Genomic DNA, 19,912 nt, shown 5'->3' with positions numbered 1-19,912 from the left:
CATTCAAAACAACTGTGAAATCTCAGACTTTGGTGAGTTCAAGACAACTGTGAACTCGGAAGGGGGGGAAGCTTCCAACTCCGGCGTCTTTCTAGAGCTCCGACCTGAAGATCACTGGCGTCATGATTCGACCTTGTATTTTTTCTGAGTTCCCAGTTGTCTTGAAAGCGCCATGAATCCAGAGAATATCAGACTTTAATGAAAAAGTTAAGACAAAATTTGCCCTAAGGGACCGCCGCGCCACCTTCCTGTTCAAGTGAGCACAGCACAACGGTGAGTCCAAAAATGCCTTGTATGCTGCTGCATAAATTATGTAATATGCCAGGGAGATAAAGTAATTCTACAATTTGGATCCCTCCACAGCCTCAGAGGATTTAGATACTTTTTCTAACCAAATTATAAGTGTACTATATTACGTATTGGCCACAAAAAAATACAAACTTTTACATTGCCGTGTAGTTGTTACCAATAACATGGTCTGACGGTGATGTGGACATACTGGGTATTCATATCCCGAAAGAAAGAAATCTCACTCCAATACATTTGAATAGAAAGTTAGCAAAAATAAGATCTTGCTACCATGGAAAGGAAAATACCTGTCTATTTGTGGAAAAATCACCATGATTAACTCTTTAGTCATATCACAGTTTACCTATTTGCTTATGGTCTTGCCTACACCTGGTGACCTGTTTTTTTTTTTTTATTATATGAGCAAAAAAGATTCAATTTTATTTGGAATGGCAAGCCAGACAAAATGAAAAGGGCCTATTTATGTAATGAATAGGAATTCGGAGGGCAGAAATGATTAAATATTAAAACATTAGACCGCTCAATAAAGGTGTCAGTCATACAAAAGTTATACTTACAGTGCCTTCGGAAAGCATTCAGACCCCTTGACTTTTTCCACATTTTGTTACTTTACAGCCTTATTCTAAAATGTATTATGTTTTTCCCCTCATCAATCTACACACAATACCCCATAATGACATAGCAAAAACAGGTTTTAGACATTTTTGCTAATTTAGTCAAAATAAAAACCTAAAATATCACATTTACATAAGTATTCAGACCCTTTACTCAGTACTTTGTTGAAGAACCTTTGGCAGCAATTACAACCTGGAGTCCTCTTGGGTATGATGCTACAAGCTTGGCACACATATATTTTGGGAGTTTCTCCCATTCCTCTCTGCAGATCCATTCAAGCTACTGTCAGGTTGGATGGGGAGCGTTGCTGCAGAGCTATTTTCAGGTCTCTCCAGAGATGTTCGATCGGGTTCAAGTCTGGGCCACTCAAGGACATTCAAAGACTTGTCCCGAAGCCGCTCCTGCGTTGTCTTGGCTGTGTGCTTAGGGTCGTTGTCCTATTGAAAGGTGAAACTTCGCCCCAGTCTGAGGTCCTGAGCGCTCTGGATAAGGTTTTCATCAAGGATCTCTATCTAATTTGCTCTGTTCATCTTTGCCTCGATCCTGACTATTCTCCCAGTCCCTGCCACTGAAAAACATCCCCACAGCATGATGCTGCCAACACCATGCTTCACCGTAGGGATGGTGCCAGGATTCCTCCAGACTTGGCATTTAGGCCAAAGCTTTCAATCTTTCAATCAGACCAGAGAATCTTGTTTCTCATGTTCTGAGAGTCTTTAGGTTCCTTTTGGCAAACTCCAAGTGGGCTGTCATGTGCCTTTTACTGAGGAGTGGCTTCTGTCTGGCCACTCTACCATAAAGGCCTGATTGGTGCAGTGCTGCAGAGATGGTTGTCCTTCTGGAAGGTTCTCCCATCTCCACAGAGGAACTCTAGAGCTCTGTCAGAGTGACCATCAGGATCTTGGTCACCTCCCTGACCAAGGCCCTTCTCCCCCGGTTGCTCAGTTTGGCTGGGCAGAAAGCTCAAGGAAGAGACTTGGTGGTTCCAAACTTCTTCCATTTAAGAAAGATGGAGGCCATTGTGTTCTTGGGGACCTTCAATGCTACAGAAATGTTTTGGTACCTTCCCCAGATCTGTGCCTCGACACAATCCTGTCTCGGAGCTCTACGGTCAATTCCTTCAACTTCATGGCTTGAAGTATGGTCTGAATACTTATGTAAATAAGGTATTTCTGTTTTTTAAATTGAATAAATTTGCCCCAAAAAAATAGAAAAACCTCTTTTTACTTTGTCATTATGGGGTATTGTGTATAGATTGAGGGGAAAAAAAAGATTTAATCAATTTATAATAAAATAATAATTTGATACATTTTAGAATAAGGCTGTAACTTAACAAAATGTGGAAAAGGTCAAGGGGTCTGAATACTTTCCAAAGGCACTGCATGTATATGTATGTATATTTACAGTTGAAGTCGGAAGTTTACATACACTTAGGTTTGAGTCATTAAAACTCGTTTCTGAACCACTCCACAAATTTCTTGTTAACAAACTATAGTTTTGGCATGTCGATTAGGACATCTACTTTGTGCATGACACAAGTAATTTTTCCAACAATTGTTTACAGACAGATTATTTCACTTATAACTCACTGTATCACAATTCCAGTGGGTCAAAAGTTTACATACACTAAGTTGACTGTGCCTTTAAACAGCTTGGAAAATTCCAGAAAATGTCATGGCTTTAGAAGCTTCTGATAGGCTAATTGACATCATTTGAGTCAATTGGAGGTGTACCTGTGGATATATTTCAAGGCCTACCTTCAAACTCAGTGCCTCTTTGCTTGACATCATTGGAAAATGAATAGAAATCAGCCAAGACTTCATAAAAAAATGTGTTGACCTCCACAAGTCTGGCTCATCATTGGGAGCAATTTCCAAACGCCTGAAGGTACCATGTTCATCTGTACAAACAAAAAGCAAGTATAAACACCATGGGACCACATAGCTGTCATACTGCTCAGGAAAGAGACGCGTTCTGTCTTCTAGGGATTAACGTACTTTGTTGTGAAAAGTGCTGGAGGAAACGGGTACAAAAGTATCTATATCCACAGTAAAATGAGTCCTATATCGACATAACCTGAAAGGCCGCTCAGCGAGGAAGAAGCCACTGCTCCAAAACCGCCATAAAAAAGCCGGACTACGGTTTGCAACTGCACCATGGGGACAAAGATCGTACTTTTTGGAGAAATGTCCTCTGGTCTGATGAAACTAAAATATAATTTTTGGCCATAATGACCATCGTTATGTTTGGAGGAAAAAGGGGGAAGCTTGCAAGCCGAAGAACACCATCCCAACCGTGAAGCACGGGGGTGGCAGCATCATGTTGTGGGGGTGCTTTGCTGCAAGAGGGACTGGTGCACTTCACAAAATAGATGGCATCATGAGGAAGTAAAATTGAGGATATATTGTAGCAACATCTCAAGACATCAGTTAGGAAGTTAAAGCTTGGTCGCAATGGGTCTTCCAAATGGACAATGACCCCAAGCACACTTCCAAATTTGTGGAAAAATGGCTTAAGGACAACAAAGTCAAGGTATTGGAGTGGCCATCACAAAGCCCTGACCTCAATCCTATAGAAAATTTGTGGGCAGAAGTGAAAAAGCTTGTGCGATCAAGGAGGCCTACAAACCTGACTCAGTTACACCAGCTCTGTCAGGAGGAATGGGCCAAAATTCACCCAACTTATTGTGGGAAGCTTGTGGAAGGCTACCCGAAATGTTTGACCCAAGTTAAACAATTTAAAGGCAATGCTAACAAATACTAATTGAGTGTATGTAAACTTCTGACCCACTGGGGTTGTGATGAAAGAAATAAAAGCTGAAATAAATAATTCTCTCTACTATTATTCTGACATTTCACAATCTTAAAATAAAGTGTTTATCCTAACTGACCTAAGACATGGAATTTTTACTAGGATTAAATGTCAGGAATTGTGAAAAACTAATTTTAAATGTTTTTGGCTAAGGTGTATGTAAACTTTCATCTCTAGGTGACAGAACGCGTCTCCTTCCTGAGTGGTATGACAGTTGCGTGGTCCCATGGTATTTATACTTGCGTACTATTTTTGTACAGATGAACGTGGTACCTTCAGGCATTTGGAAATTGCTCCCAATTCACATGGAATTGTTGTGCAATTTAAATGTTTAAATATGAAACTATTTGTGAAACGATGAAATGGAATTTTAGCTTCCAAATGAGAGAATTGGGTTTTCATAAGGTTAGAGTTCTGCTCACTCAGTGGCCCGCCCATGTGAAGAGACATTGGTTATAAACTATGAAACACGCCCTTCTCTCCCTTTCTATATATAGCCCTTTACGAAAATATAACTTTCTGTTCCGAGTAGGCGAGGCCTGCAGCCTCACGTTAAAAGGACTCAGATAATAAGCTGTTCCAGTCTAACACACAACGACATTACTACAAAGTATCTAGTTTACCACCAGAGACACCCTTCAAAGGACTAGGAAGATCTCTGTTGGGCAACACGGCCAGCATCTACGACCAACCTACCGAAGCGCAGCTCAGAGTAAATATTTATTGCATTCTCCTTTTTCAAATGGGCGGCAATTTAGAATGCATAAGATACTGTATTTACGATAGCATAGCTTCTCCCTTTGTTCCTCAGTCTTCCCGCTCTTTCACTCAAACCCAAACCCCTTTCCTTTGTGTAACCAGCCGTCATGTCGGCTCCGTCCACCAGGGACGTTTTCTGTATGACATAATTTGCATTCTGTGTATATGTAATTCTGTGATTAGTTAGGTATTTAGTAAATAAATAATTAAACCAAATTTTGTAGTGCGGATTCAACTTGTTAGCCAGGGTTCGTGAAGAATTTACAACTTTCAGATGAGACTGAAATAAGGTGACGATTAATATGAACTGCTATTGATGTAAAATATGAGGTCTTTAAGAGTTTATTCGGAAGATAACAGCTCTCCAAACATTATTTCGTGGTGCCCCGACTTTCTAGTTAATTACATTTACATGATTAGCTTAATCAGGTAATATTAATTACAGAGAAAGGATTTTATAGAATAGCATGTCAAATCACTTAATCCGGCATAGCCAAAGACACGACACCAGCCATTCTGAAACTAACTGCAGCTCTTTGTAAAGTGTTGCAGTCATTTAAGTCGCTGTAATAGCTGGCGTGTGTAGTGTTGAGTCATCCGCATACAGACACACTTACTCAAAGCCAGTGGCATGCCGTTAGTAAAGATTGAAAAACGTAAGGGGCCTGAACAGCTGCCTGGGGGAATTCCTGATTCTACCTGGATTATGTTGGAGAGGCTTCCATTAAATAACACCCTCTGTGTTCTGTTAGACATTAAAGAACGCCCTCTGTTAGACAGGTAACTCTTTATCCACAATATAGCAGGGGTGTAAAAGCCATAACACATGTTTTTCCAGCAGCAGACAATGATTGATAATGTCAAAAGCCACACTGAAGTCTAACAAAACAATATTTTTATCATCAATTTCTCTCAGCCAATCATCAGTCATTTGTGTAAGTGCTGTGCTTGTTGAATGTCCTTACCCATAAGCATGCTGAAAGTCCGTTGTCAATTGGTTTCCCGTAAAATAGCATTGTATCTGGTCAAAAAAAAATTATCTAAAGTTTACTAAGGGTTGGTAACAGGCTGATTGGTCAGTTATTTGAGCCAGTAAAGGGGGGCTTTACTATTCTTGGGTAGCGGAATGAATTTTGCTTCCCTCCAGGCCTGAAGGCACACACTTTCTAGTATTTTTTAAACTGAAGATATGGCAATTAGGAGTAGCGATATCGTCTGCTATTATCCTCAGTCATTTTCTATCCAGGATGTCAAACCCCGGTGAATTGTCATTGTTGATAGACAACAATACTTTTTTCACCTCTTCCACACTTAATTCACGGAATTCAAAAACACAATGCTTGTCTTTCATAATTTGGTCAGATATACTTGGATGTGCAGTGTCAGCGTTTGTTGCTGGCATGTCATGCCTAAATTTGCTAATCTTGCCAATGAAAAATCGATAAGTGGTTGGCAATATCAGTGGATTTTGTGATGAATGAGCCATCTGATTTAATGAATGATGGAGCAGTTAGCCTTTTCTCATTTATTTTTGTTTCATAGTACGTTTTTATTTAGTTTAGTCACATGATTTCTCAATAGCGGTACATTTGCCAATCGGTTGTATTACCAGACTTCTTTGCCATACCTTTTGCCTCATCCCTCTGAAACATACCATTTTTCAATTCCTCATCAATCCAAGGGGATTAAACAGTTTTTACATGGGTGCATGCTTATTAGTAACTGGAATATGCAATTTCATAAATGTGTCAAAGTGCAGCGTCTGGTTACTCCTCGTTACACACCACAGACCAGCAAATATTCTTTACATCAACAGAAGAATCACCACAAAATGTATTGTATGACCTCTTATCCACTATATTAGGTCCAGCCTTTGGAACTTTGGTTTTCCTAGATATGGCTATTATATTGTGATCACTATATCCTATGGATTTTGATACTGCTTTAAAGCAAATTTCTGCAGCCTTAGTAAAGATCTGACCAATAGATGTTGATGATTTTATTCCTGCTCTGTTTGTCAGTACCTTGTTAGGTTGACTGATAACCTGATGCCAGGTTGCAGACACTGGTTACAGTTTGATGTTTTTTTCTTGAGTGGGCAGCTTGATGAAAGCCAGTCAATATTTAAATCACCCAGAAATTATACAATGGCAAGAAAAAGTATGTGAACCCTTCGGAATTAGCTGGATTTCCCAACAATAGACAAACATAGTGTGCTTAAACTAATAACCTACAAATTATTGTATTTGTGTTGGCTATATTGAATACATCATTTAAACATTCACATTGTAGGTTGGAAAAAGTATGTGAACCCCTAGGCTAATGACTTTTGCAAAAGCTAATTGGAGTCAGGAGTCAGCTAACCTGGAGTCATATCAATGAGATGAGATTAGAGATGTTGGTTAGAGCTGCTTTGCCCTATAAAAAACACTCACAAAATTTGAGTTTGCTATTCACAAGAAGCATTGCCTGATGTGAACCATGCCTCGAACAAAAGAGATCTCAGAAGACCTAAGATTAAGAATTGTTGATTTGCATAAATCTGGAAAGGGTTACAAAAGTATCTCTAAAAGCCTTGATGTTCATCAGTCCACAGTAAAACAAAGTGTCTATAAATGGAGAAAGTTCAGCACTGTTGCTACTATCCCTAGGAGTGGCCATCCTGCAAAGATGACTGCAAGAGCACAGGGCAGAATGCTCAATGAGGTTAAGACGAATCCTAGAGTGTCAGCTAAAGACTTACAGAAGTCTCTGGAACATGCTAACATATCTGTTGATGAGTCTACAATACGTAAAACACTAAACAAGAATGGTGTTCATGGGAGGACACCACGGAAGAAGCCACTGCTGTCCAAAAAAAACATTGCTGCACGTCTGAAGTTTGCAAAAGTGCACCTGGATGTTCCACAGCTCTACTGGCAAAATATTCTGTGGACAGATGAAACTATAGTTGAGTTGTTTGGAAGGAACACACAACACTATGTGTGGAGAAAAAAAGGCACAGCACACCAACATCAAAACCTCATCCCAACTATAAAGTATGGTGGAGGGAGGTGTCAAAGGTATCTATAAAAGGGATTCCAACCAAGCTACAGTAGTCTTTTAGCCACGCGTGTAATGCCAGTAGCCTGCTGAATCTTTCACACCCGCAGCCCAAAGATGGTACCAGACCTGATATTGGCCAATTTTTTAAAAATCTTTCAGTGCTAGAATTAATTCTTTAAATCCATTTTAATAAGTTCAGAGCTAGCCCTTCTGTGATTTGACCCCACATGGACTATGAAAGCATCAGCTACCAGCGTGTCGCAGAACAGCCGGAAGCAGCCTTGTAATGTCCTGTACTTGAGCTCCTTGGTAGCGCAGGGGTTTTACCCCGGGAACCAAGATGTTTCTTACAATAGAGCTGCCGATGACAACAGCTGGTGCAATGGCTGAGGTCCAGACGTTCTTTCGCCTCGAGGGGTTTTCCAAACTCTGAGGACCGAAGGGCCCGAGCCAGCTGTAGTATCGATTGCAGATGACGAATAGGCAGATCTAAGGCAGCCTCACGGTCTGATGAGGGCGCGTGTTGCAACGTAGGACCGATTATTTTTTTTCTTTTTATTTTACACTCGGCAGTCCCGTTCTGTGAGCTTGTGTGGCCTACCACTTCACGGCTGAGCCGTTGTTGCTCCCAGACATTTCTACCTCACAGTAACCACACCAGTTGACCAGGGAAGCTCTAGCAGGGCAGAAATATGAACTGACTTGTTGGAAAGGTGGCATCCCATGACAGCGCCACATTAGTCACTAGAGGTCAACCGATTAATCGGAATGGCCAATTAATTAGGGCCGATTTCAAGTTTTCATAACAATCGGAAATCGGTATTTTTGGACCCCGATTAAAAAAAAAAAAAACACCTTTATTTAACTAGGCAAGTCAGTTAAGAACACATTCTTATTTTCAATGACGGCCTAGGAACGGTGGGTTAACTGCCTTGTTCAGGGGGCAGAACGACAGATATTTAGCTTGTCAGCTCGGGGATTCAATCTCGCAACCTTACGGTTAGCTAGTCCAATGCTCTAACCACCTGCTTTACATTGCACTCCACGAGGAGCCTGCCTGTTACACGGATGCAGTAAGAAGCCAAGGTAAGTTGCTAGCTAGCATTAAACTTATCTTATAAAAAACAATCAATCTTAACATAATCACTAGTTAACTACACATGGTTGATGATATTACTAGTTTATCTAGCCTGTCCTGCGTTGCATATAATCGCTTAGAGAAGCATTAACATCAATGCCTTTCTTAAAATCAATACACAAGCATATATTTTTAAACCTGCATATTTAGTTAATATTGCCTGCTAACATGAATTTCTTTTAACTAAGGAAAATGTGTCATTTCTCTTGCAAGAGTCAGGGTATATGCAGCAGTTTGGGCCGCCTGGCTTGTTGCGAACTGTGAAGACTATTTCTTCCTAACAAAGACAGCTGACTTTGCCAAACGGGGGATGATTTAACAAAAGCGCATTTGCGAAAAAAGCACAATCGTTGCACGACTGTACCTAACCATAAACATCAATGCCTTAAAATCAATACACAGAAGTATATATTTTTAAATCTGCATATTTAGCTAAAAGAAATCCCGGTTAGCAGGCAATATTAACCAGGTGAAATTGTCACTTCTCTTGCGTTCATTGCGCCAGAGTCAGGGTATATGCAACAGTTTGGGCCGCCTGGCTCGTTGCGAACTAATTTGCCAGAACTTTACGTAATTATGACATAACATTGAAGGTTGTGCAACGTAACAGGAATAGTTAGACTTAGGGATGCCACCCGTTAGATAAAATACGGAACCGTTCCGTATTTCACTGAAAGGAAAAATGTTGTTTTTGAGATGAGTTTCCAGATTCGACCATATTAATGACCCAAGGCTCGTATTTTTGTGTGTTATGTTATAATTAAGTCTATGATTTGATAGAGCAGTCTGACTGAGCGGTGGTAGGCACCAGCACTGTCGTGCATTTTGCCAGCTGTGCTTTAAGCATTGCGCTGTTTATGACTTCAAGCCTACAACTCGCAAGATGAGGCTGGTGTAACCGATGTGAAATGGCTAACTAGTTAGCCGGGTGCGCGCTAATAGCGTTTCAAACGCTACCCTTGCGCTACATGGGTAACGCTGCTTCGAGGGTGGCTGTTGTCGATGTGTTCATGGTTCGAGCGAGAAGGACGGAAGCTATACTGTTACACTGGCAATACTAAAGTGCCTATAAGAACATCCAATAGTAAAAGTATATGAAATACAAATTGTATAGAGAAGTAGTCCTATAATAACTACAACCTAAAACTCCATACCTGGGAATATTGAAGACTCATGTTAAAAGGAACCACCAGCTTTCATATGTTCTCATGTTGAGCAAGGAACTTAAACGTTAGCTTTCTTACATGGCACATATTGCACTTTTACTTTCTTCTCCAACACGTTTTTTGCATTATTTAAACCAAATTGAACATATTTCATTATTTATTTGAGGCTAAATTGATTTTATTGATGTACTATATTAAGTTAAAATAAGTGTTAATTCAGTGTTGTTGTAATTGACACTATTACAAAAAAAAGTAGTAAATCGGCATCGGCCTTTTGGTCCTCCAATAATCGGTATTGAAAAATCATAATCGGTCGACCTCTATCAGTCACTGAGTGCTTCATTAAGGCCATTCTACTGCCAATGTTTGTCTATGGAGATTGCGTGGCAGTGTGCTCAATTTCAGCAACCGGTGTGGCTGAACCCACTAATTTGAAGGGGTGTTCACATACTTTTGTATATATAGTGCAGTAACTCAAAATAAACTGGCATCGTTTGTCACAGTACTTTGTTGCGAAGTCCTCATTAGCGATAAAGCACTGACATTGCCCTTTTACTTCAGTAGTCCAATCAGTCGTATGCACCTAAGAAGCTGCATTAATTTATATTCAAGTACATGCATATCTGTGGACTCAGTTGAAACAAGTGAACTCAAGTTCTACACATTAAGCATTTTAGTGTAGCTTTTGAATGTGATGATTACATCTCTACTTAGTAGATCAAATAAATTAACTTAAAACCTTTGACTCATTCCTCAAATGTCCTGTATTCAGGCTTATGTGTTACTAAACATCATACCACATTGAACTTTAAAAAAAACAATGGAAGTTGCCAAATTTATTTCCTCATTTTCTTTTTCAGAAAGGAACAAACAATTTTAACGGTTGGACTTGGCGACCCTCTCCAACTCGTCCTTCTTCTTGATGGCGTAGGAGTTAGAAGAACCCTGACAAAACACAATCAACACACTGATCAACCCCAAAGAAATTGACATGAACACTGGTGAACAAACCCCCCAACATAACAGCAGACTAGAAAAATCTGATTAAAACTGGTTCAAAACCAAATCTGTACGGTACTGAAATCGCAATTGAGACTACAATTTCAACAAAAGTCACCTTAGCTGCGTTGATCAGCTCATCAGCAAGGCACTCTGCGATAGTCTTGATGTTCCTGAAAGCAGCTTCTCTTGCACCAGTGCACAGCAGCCAGATAGCCTGAGAGACAGGAGGCAAGACAGTGAGCAGCCATAATCATAGTTTATTTATATTCTATGTTGTGAATCTTTACAACAAAAGAAGTCAAAATGGAGGTTCTGTATCTGAGCTGGTGATTGACTGGGCCACAAGAGACTACAGCCAATGAATAGGCAAAGATGTTTACTCTACGAGCACTCTAGCACACCAGGACAATGAGTTTGTAATGGCGTGACTCTAGCCTCGTGTACACAATTTTTTTTAACAAGTTTTACATTCCTGTAACTTCACTTGTGATGTAGCCTAGATTTGGCAGTGAACCAAGTGGCAACAGGCAGAGTTGGAGGAGAATGTGGCAGCAGTCTCTTTTACCTGGTTGACTCTGCGCAGAGGGGACACGTCCACAGCTTGCCTCCTCACGGTACCAGCACGACCAATACGGGTCGAGTCCTCACGGGGTCCGCTGTTTATGATGGCATTGACCAGCACCTGCAGGGGGTTCTGAGAGGACAAGGCAGGGACAAGGTCAACCACCACAACCGTACTGGAATCGATATTCAGGGGTACAAATTTCACGGGCAAAGACACTTCGAGCCTACTGTTGGATTTGACATTATGAACATGCTGATATTAAAGACATGAAAGATCAGACGCATAGTATATTAACCTGTCTGGGCAGTATTTTCACGGCCGGATAAAAAACGTACCCGATTTAAACTGGTTACTACTCTTGCCCAGAAACAAGAATATGCATATAATTAGTAGATTTGGATAGAAAACACTCTGAAGTTTCTAAAACTGTTTGAATGGTGTCTGTGAGTATAACAGAACTCATATGGCAGGCAAAAACCTGAGAAGATTCCATGCAGGAAGTGGCCTGTCTGACAATTTGTAGTCCTGTTGCATCTCTATCGAAATTACAGCATCTGCTGTTACGTGACACCTTTCTAAGGCTTCCATTGGCTCTCTAAAGCGTTCAGAAAGCGGAATGACGCGTCTCCTGTCTCTGGGCAAAGTACAGGAGCAGAGTTTGTAAGTGGTCTGCCTGAGGACAGAGACTGAGATGCGCGTTCACGAGACCTCACCATTTTTTTCTTTCACTCTTTGAATGAATACAACGTTGTCCGGTTGGAATATTATCGCTATTTTACGAGAAAAATAGCATAAAAACAAAAACAAAAAATTTGAATTTAAACAGCATTTGACATGCTTCTAAGTACGGTAAAATAATATTTTGATTTTTTTTTGTCACGAAATGCGCTCGCGCGTTACCCTTCGGATAGTGACCTGAACGCACGAACAAAACAGAGGTATTTGGATATAACTATGGATTATTTGGAACCAAAACAACATTTGTTGTTGAATTAGAAGTCCTGGGAGTGCATTCTGACGAAGAACAGCAAAGGTAATCCAATTTTTCTAATAGTAATTCTGAGTTTAGGTTGCCCCAAACTTGGTGGGTGTCAAATTAGCTAGCCGTGATGGCTGAGCTATGTACTCAGAATATTGCCAAAAAAAATTTTTTGCTTGCCGAAAAGCTATTTTAAAATCTGACATAGCGTTTGCATAAAGGAGTTCTGTATCTATAATTCTTAAAATAATTGTTATGTATTTTGTCAACGTTTATCATGAGTAATTTAGTAAATTCACCGGACGTTTTCGGTGGGTATGCTAGTTCTGAACATCACATGCTAATGTAAAAAGCTGGGTTTTGATATAAATATGAACTTGATTGAACAAAACATGCATGTATTGTATACCATAATGTCCTAGGAGTGTCATCTGATGAAGATCAACAAAGGTTAGTGCTGCATTTAGCTGCGGTTTGGGTTTTTGTGACATATATGCTTGCTTTGAAAATGGCTGTGTGATTATTTTTGGCTATGTACTCTAACATAATCTAATGTTTTGCTTTCGCTATAAAGCCTTTTTGAAATCGGAGAACGTGGTTGGATTAACGAGAGTCTTATCTTTCAAATTATGTAAAATAGTCATATGTTTGAGAAATTGAAGATATAGCATTTGAGGTAATTGTATTTCGCGCCCAGAGGTTAAGTGGGATATAAATGTCTGGATGGGACAAATGTTGGGTTGTCTGAATACAGCTGTACAGAACCTTTGGGCAGAATTAAACTTGGTTAATGCTTCTCTGGTGTCCATGGGTTATTTACTCTGAAAAATAAGATCCTAACAGTACATATGGGATAGAGATGACCAGTAAAATTTGGGTGATAACAGTAACAGGAGAGTATCCATGGACTTAAGAAAGCAGAACAATTTCCATGTGGCGTTTGTTCCAGGCCTTTCGGCACAGAGTTGCCCATTTGTTGAGGCAGCCCTGCTTCCTAGAACTGGGTCTATCTGAGCCTCCACTGGATTATACTCAGTCACCAAGACAGACCAGCATAGTGGCGGGAGGCTGACAAGCATGGAGTTCAAGGCTAAGTCCGCATTTCAAATGGGACCCTATTCCCCATTTAGTGCACTACTTTTGACCAAGGACCATAGTAGTGCACTATGAAAGGGATGGGGTGACATTTGGGATGCAAAAAACAACGTTGAATAAGGTACGTACCTCCCCGGTCAGCAAGTGGATTATCTCGAAGGCGTGCTTCACAATGCGACAGGTCATCAGCTTCTTGCCGTTGTTGCGGCCGTGCATCATCATGGAGTTGGTGAGACGCTCCACAATGGGGCACTGGGCCTTGCGGAAACGCTTGGCAGCATAGCGGCCTCCAGAGTGTGGCAGGTACTTAGCGTACTTCTCCTTCACAGCAATGTAATCCTGAGTTGAGGGAAAAAGCATCATCAATACTAGTTCCCTTCCCAATAACTTAGGTTTCAATGTCCAGGTTAACAGGGCATACAGAGATGTTCATGTTTCTGAGCTGGTGAATGACTGGGCCACATGAGACTACAGCCAATGAATATGCAAAGAAGTTTACTCTGCGAGCACTCTAGCACACCAGGACAATGAGGGTCGTAAAGGCGTGACTCTAGCCTCGCTTACACACAAAAAACAAATAATTATGTTTTATAGTGCCTAGTCACAAGTCAAACACTGAAATGCCCTACCTGCAGGGAGATGTCATTGATCTGAACATCGTCTGTGCTCCATTTCCCGAAGAGCTTGATTTCTGGCGTTTCAGCCACTGCAGGGGCAGTCTCCCACGACTCTGAAGTCACTGATGAAAAACATTAGATTTGGTCAGGTAATATTGATGGATTTATTTATGAGTCAAGGTACCACAATGTCTGACCTCAGTTCCATGGCAAAAGCCCTTGTAATAACAGTATCCCACACTAATCAATTATATTACTAAATTGTAATTATTTCACCACTATGCCCCATTTATTGCCTGCCTCCCTTATCTTACCTCATTTGCACACACTGTATATAGACTATTGTATATGTTTGTTTATTCCATGTAACTGTTGTTGTTTGTGTCGCACTGTTTTGCTTTATCTTGGCCAGGTCGCAGTTGTAAATGAGAACTTGTTCTCAACTAGCCTACCTGGTTAAATAAAGGTGAAATAAAAAAAATCCACATCACGATATTACCAGATCACGGCTCAACTAGTTAGCATAATGGTAGACGAAATAACAAAAGGCTTCATGATACTGCCATCAACATCAGGAAGGAATGGCTGCCACTGTTAGTAACACACGAATAGCTAGCTAACTTGTTAGCCAACGTTATCCATTATATAGTCAACGTTAGTGATTTTAGCAACGTGGGCTAGGCTACACACGGACAGCATAAATGTATTGGTTTAAGTAGTTAAATGATATTAAATGAAATAGTCGGGATAAAATCTTAAAGGCAATGTGGATGAGCGCAGACACGACAGTAGGCCCAAAAGGCTAAAGTCTGCCCGAGTCTACTAGCGAACGATAGTTATATGGCTAATGTCATTATGAGAAAAACATGAGATAAACATGTATTTAACACCAATCTGAACATCTTGCATAGCAACAATGTTCCGAGTGGTCCCGGGAGGACCCTAAATAGGTAGCTAGCTAGTTAGCAATGTCGCACGTGCTAGCATGACGTTAATCTGCCCCGGCTGAAGGCATTTGAGCACCGAGTAAAAACACTCGGATGATTTAAAAACGACTTTGGACTATAAACTGATTTACTTCTGACTCAAAGTCAAACAAGCAATGTTACACGTACGATAGTTGGACATTGTGCGTTATCATGCAATTTTTGGCTTGAAATTTGTAAAAATGATTCACTCACTTGTATCTGCCGTTCTGCACCACACTTCTCAAAGCCGGAAAAGGGCCTGTTTAGGGCGCATCAAACAGATATACAGTGAGGCGGAAATGAGGCATCTAGATTGCACGGCTTTTATGGAATTGTAGTTCAATGGCAGAAATCCCATCTCCGATATGTACAAGGCATTCGGAAAGCATTCTGACCCCTTTACTTTTTCCATATTTTGTTACGTTACACCATATAAAAAAATGTATTAAATTACTTTTTCCCCCTCATCAATCTACACACAGTACCACATAATGACTAATCGAAAACAGGTTTTAATAGATTTCTGCTAATTTATTAAAAATAAAGAAACCGAAATAGCTTATTTGCGTAAGCATTCAGGCCATTTGCTATGAGACTCGAAATTGAGCTCAGGTGCATCCTGTTTCTATTGAGCGACCTTGAGATGTTTCTACAACTTCATTGGTGTCCACCTGTGGTAAATTCAATTGATTGAACACGATTTGGAAAGGCACACACCTGTCTATATAAGGTCCCCACAGTTGATAGTGCATGTCAGAGCAAAAACCAAGCCATGAAGTTGAAGGAATTGTCCGTAGAGCTCAGCGACAGGATTGTGTCGAGGCACAGATCTGGGGAAGGGTACCAAAACATTTCTGCAGCATTGAAGGTCCCCAAGAACACAGTAGCCTCCATCATTCTTAAATGGAAGAAGTTTGGAACCATCAAGACCCATCTTAGAGCTGGCCAAACGGAGAAATCTGGGGAGAAGGGCTTTGGTCATGGAGGTCACCAAGAACCCGATGGTCACTCTGACAGAGCTCCAGAGTTCCTCTGTGGCGATGGGAGAACCTTCCAGAAGGACAACCATCTCTGCAGCACTCCACCAATTAGGCCTTTATGGTAGAGTGGCCAGACGGAAGCTACTCCTCAGTAAAAGGCACATGACAGCCCTCTTGGAGTTCTAAAAAAGGCACCTAAAGGTCTCTCAGACCATGAGAAACAAGATTCTCTGGTCTGATGAAACCAAGATTGAACTCTTTGGCCTGAATGCCAAGCGTCACATCTGGAGGAAACCATGCACCATCCCTACGGTGAAGCATGGTGGTGGTGGCAGCATCATGCTGTGGGGATGTTTTTCAGCGGTAAGGACTGGGAGACTAGTCAGGATTGTGGGAAGTCTGATTGGAGCAAAGTACAGAGAGATCCTTGATGAAAACCTGCTCCAGAGCGCTCAGGACCTCAGACTGGGGCGAAGGTTCACCTTCCAGCAGAACAACAACCCTAAGCACACAGCCAAGACAATGCAAGGGTGGCTTTGGGACAAGTCTGAAAGTTCTTGAGTGGCCCAGCCAGAGCCCAGACCTGAAAATAGCTGTGCAGCAACGGTCACCATCCAACCTGACAGAGCTTGAAAGGATCTGAAGATAAGAATGGGAGAAACTCCCCAAATACTGGTGTGCCAAGCTTGTAGCGTCATACCAATTAGACTTGAGGCTGTAATTGCTGCCAAAGGTGCTTCAACAAAGTCCTGAGTAAAGGGTCTGAATACTTATGTAAATGTGATATTTCAGTTCTTGTTTTGTTTTATACATTTGCAAAAATTTACTAAAACCTGTTTTTGCTAGGTCATTATGGGGTATTGTGTGTAGATTGATGAGGGAAAAAAAGTCAAAAAACAATTTAATCAATTTTAGAATAAGGCTGTAATGTAACAAAATGTGGGAAAGGTCAAGGGGTCTGAATACTTTCCAAATGCACTGTATGTCCATAGATGATATAAAATAAAATGTAGAGGGGGCATATTGGTTGAAGCCAAAAGGCTGTTCAGTAAGAAAGAGGGACAGAGAAGTGAAAGCTTGTCACTATTAATGTTTGAGGAGGTTTTACTTAAAGTACAAATGGGCTTCCTGGCTTTCACTGTTAGAGTTTGTTCCACCTCCATTAAGGTGTTTTAAATACCAAAGAATGGGACATGTGTTTCTGTGCAAAGGAAAGTCAAATGTGCCAAGTGTGGAGGGGAACATGATTATGGTGAATGTTGGAACAATGTCAAGGTTAAATGTTGTAATTGTGGGGGGGAACACAGTGCAGCATTTGATGGATGCCAGGTTCAGAAAGAGGCTAGAAAGGCCCAAAGATATAAATATCACTCATAATGTATCTTATGCAGAGGCTGCAAGGCAGATTGGTGAAACTATTAGGCAGAATGATGGAGATAATAGGGTACGTCTTGGAATAAGTGGACCTACTGTAGGAAATGTTGCTTATGTTGGTCCAGACACGGATACGAGACTTGCTCAGAAATCTTGCTCTCACAAATGTTTCAAAGGACACCTTAATAGTTCATCAGATTGACTTTATACCCTTAATTGGAAAGGTTATCAACATGACTGCGTTTGTAGAAGGAACTGCCAAGTTAATTGAAGATAATTGTGGAAGCAGCAATAGAGTTTTTAGGAGTAAAATATGTTACTGTCGTCATGATTGTTGATATGTTGACTCCTAATAATACTATTGATGGAATGTCTCAGTATGATGACAATTAGAGTTAAGGTTTTTGTCATCCTTCAGTGGAATGCCAGAAACATTATTGCTAACGGTAAGGAGTTTAAGAAATACAGTACCAGTTAAAAGTTTGGACACACCTAGTCATTCAAGGGTTTTTCTTTATTTTGACAATTTTCTACATTGTAGAATAATCGTGAAGACAGAAACTATGAAATAACACATATGGAATCATGTAGTAACCAAATAAGTGTTAAACAAATCAAAAATATATTTGATATTCTTCAAAGTAGCCACCCTTTGCCTTGATGACAGCGTTGCATACTCTTGAATGAATTGGTGTGTCCAAACCTTTGACTGGTACTGTATTTCTTAAAACATCAAAACAGCCACCTTGAAAAGTTGACAATGCAGCAGTGAACACTAACAAACATGACATTACCTTACCAAGACAAACAGTGATAGGGACATTACAGAGAGTAGTAGCATGTCACCTGGTTCCTGTGCCCAGAGGAGAAAAGGTTACTGTAGCACAGGTTCAGGACAGATCCCCACCGGAGCCTGGCCCTGACAACGGTCAAATAGAGTGGTGGGACCCACCTGTATTGGTTCAGCACTTGAGCCAAGAACAACAAGAATTAGTCAAACGGATGCTCAGAGAGGAATCAGCTGTTTTCGCCAAAGATGACATGGACATAGGGTGTATTGAAAATCTCAGAATGGAGATAAAATTGACTGATAACATACCAGTGGCAAAGAGATACAACGGTGTGCCACGCCCCTTGTATGCTGAGGTGAAAAGCCACCTTCAGGGGCACCTGAACAAAACTTCATCAGGAAGTCAACTTCATCATACGCATCACCTTTGGTCTGCGTATGGAAAAAGGATGGGAGTTTAAGACTTTGTGTTGATTACAGGGGATTGAACAAGAAGACTGTTCTGGACAGGCATCCCATACCCTGTATACAGGAAATACTTGATGGTTTGGGAGGAAACTCATGGTTTACAGTTTTAGATCAAGGAAAGGCATACCACCAAGGCTTTTTGGGAGAGGAGTCCAGAAAATACACTGCCTTCAGCACCCCTTGGGCCTTATATGAATTTTATTTTATTTTATTTTATTTAAAAAAAAAATTAATCTTTATTTTAACAGGGAAAACAGACTGAGACCTGGATCTCTTTTACGGCTGTGCCCTGTGTAAACATGTTGACATGTACAGTTTTAGGCATACAGACAAGAACATTTCAAACATACAAAACAAAGACACAATTCAACAGAAACAATCACAGACAACATCATATTGATCCTCCATAACATTTTTAAAATGGGCAAGGGACACCAGAGTGTCTAACTTAAGTTGGATCTGCAGTTTGTTCCATAAATAAGGCGCAAAGGAACTAAAGGCAGTCCTACCCAACTCTGTGGAGACCGCAGGAGTCTGTAATGTAATCCACATCTGTGATCTGGTTTTAAAATTTGTATATCTAGTGGAAATTAATGATGATATATATGGAGGTAGTTTTAAAAGAAGCACTTTATAAATAAACAAGAGAGCATGTTGCTCTCGCCTCACAGATAGAGAGGCCCAACCCACATGTTGATATAGGATACAGTGATGAGTTTTGTAACTATCACCCGTGATAAACCTTAGTGCACAATGGTAAATAGCATCCAGTGGTTTTAATGTGTTTGCCGATGCATGCATATAGATAATATCACCATAATCTAAAACGGACATAAAAGTAGCCTGCACAATTTGTTTTCTATTTACAAAGGACAGACAAGCCCTGTTTCTGTAAAGGAACCCTATCTTGAATTTGAGCTTTTTTCCCAATTCAGTAACATGTTTTTTAAAAGAAAGCTTATCATCTAACCATACCCCTAAATATTTATATGCAGAGACCTGTTTGATTTGAGTGCCATTCAAGCTAGTGATTACAAAAGTGTTTCTAACTGAGAGTTTAGACCTAGAAAAAAACATGACATTTGTTTTCTTAGCGTTTAAAACAAGTTTAAGCTGTAAAAGAGACCCCTGTAGTATCCTAAAATCAGACTCCAACTGCATTAAAGCATGGTCCGCTGTTGGAGCAATAGAGTACATCACTGTGTCATCTGCATATAAATGGAATTTACAA

General features: G+C 40.5%; 1 protein-coding gene and 3 non-coding genes across 4 annotated transcripts; all 4 read right to left on the bottom strand.

Moving 5' to 3' along the window:
- Positions 1–10,664: 10,664 nt before the first annotated feature.
- On the bottom strand, positions 10,665–15,440 carry rps5 (ribosomal protein S5). The gene is made up of 6 exons (XM_014176982.2): positions 15,283–15,440; positions 14,114–14,223; positions 13,614–13,823; positions 11,411–11,539; positions 10,961–11,059; positions 10,665–10,788 (listed from the first exon to the last, which is right to left on the bottom strand). Coding segments are annotated over exons 1-6 (618 nt in total). The 5' UTR covers positions 15,284–15,440; the 3' UTR covers positions 10,665–10,719.
- Positions 11,156–11,286, bottom strand: LOC123731007 (small nucleolar RNA SNORA3/SNORA45 family). The gene has a single exon (XR_006762512.1). It is a non-coding gene; the product is annotated as a small nucleolar RNA SNORA3/SNORA45 family (small nucleolar RNA).
- On the bottom strand, positions 13,328–13,454 carry LOC123731003 (small nucleolar RNA SNORA65). The gene has a single exon (XR_006762508.1). It is a non-coding gene; the product is annotated as a small nucleolar RNA SNORA65 (small nucleolar RNA).
- LOC123731008 (small nucleolar RNA SNORA3/SNORA45 family) lies at positions 13,914–14,045 on the bottom strand. The gene has a single exon (XR_006762513.1). It is a non-coding gene; the product is annotated as a small nucleolar RNA SNORA3/SNORA45 family (small nucleolar RNA).
- Positions 15,441–19,912: the final 4,472 nt, after the last annotated feature.

The sequence above is a fragment of the Salmo salar genome, chromosome ssa27, assembly GCF_905237065.1.
Source record: "Salmo salar chromosome ssa27, Ssal_v3.1, whole genome shotgun sequence".
In the NCBI taxonomy this organism is placed as follows: domain Eukaryota; kingdom Metazoa; phylum Chordata; class Actinopteri; order Salmoniformes; family Salmonidae; genus Salmo; species Salmo salar.
The sequence above is the reverse complement of the archived record's forward strand: the minus strand, read 5'-3'. Positions and strand labels throughout refer to the sequence as shown.

Coding starts and splice junctions, on each gene's coding strand:
- rps5 (XM_014176982.2), bottom strand. Junction 13,824..14,113: donor TCAATGACATCTCCCTGCAG/GTAGGGCATTTC, acceptor CCCTCAACTCAG/GATTACATTGCTGTGAAGGA. Junction 11,540..13,613: donor TCCACTTGCTGACCGGGGAG/GTACGTACCTTA, acceptor TTGTCCTCTCAG/AACCCCCTGCAGGTGCTGGT.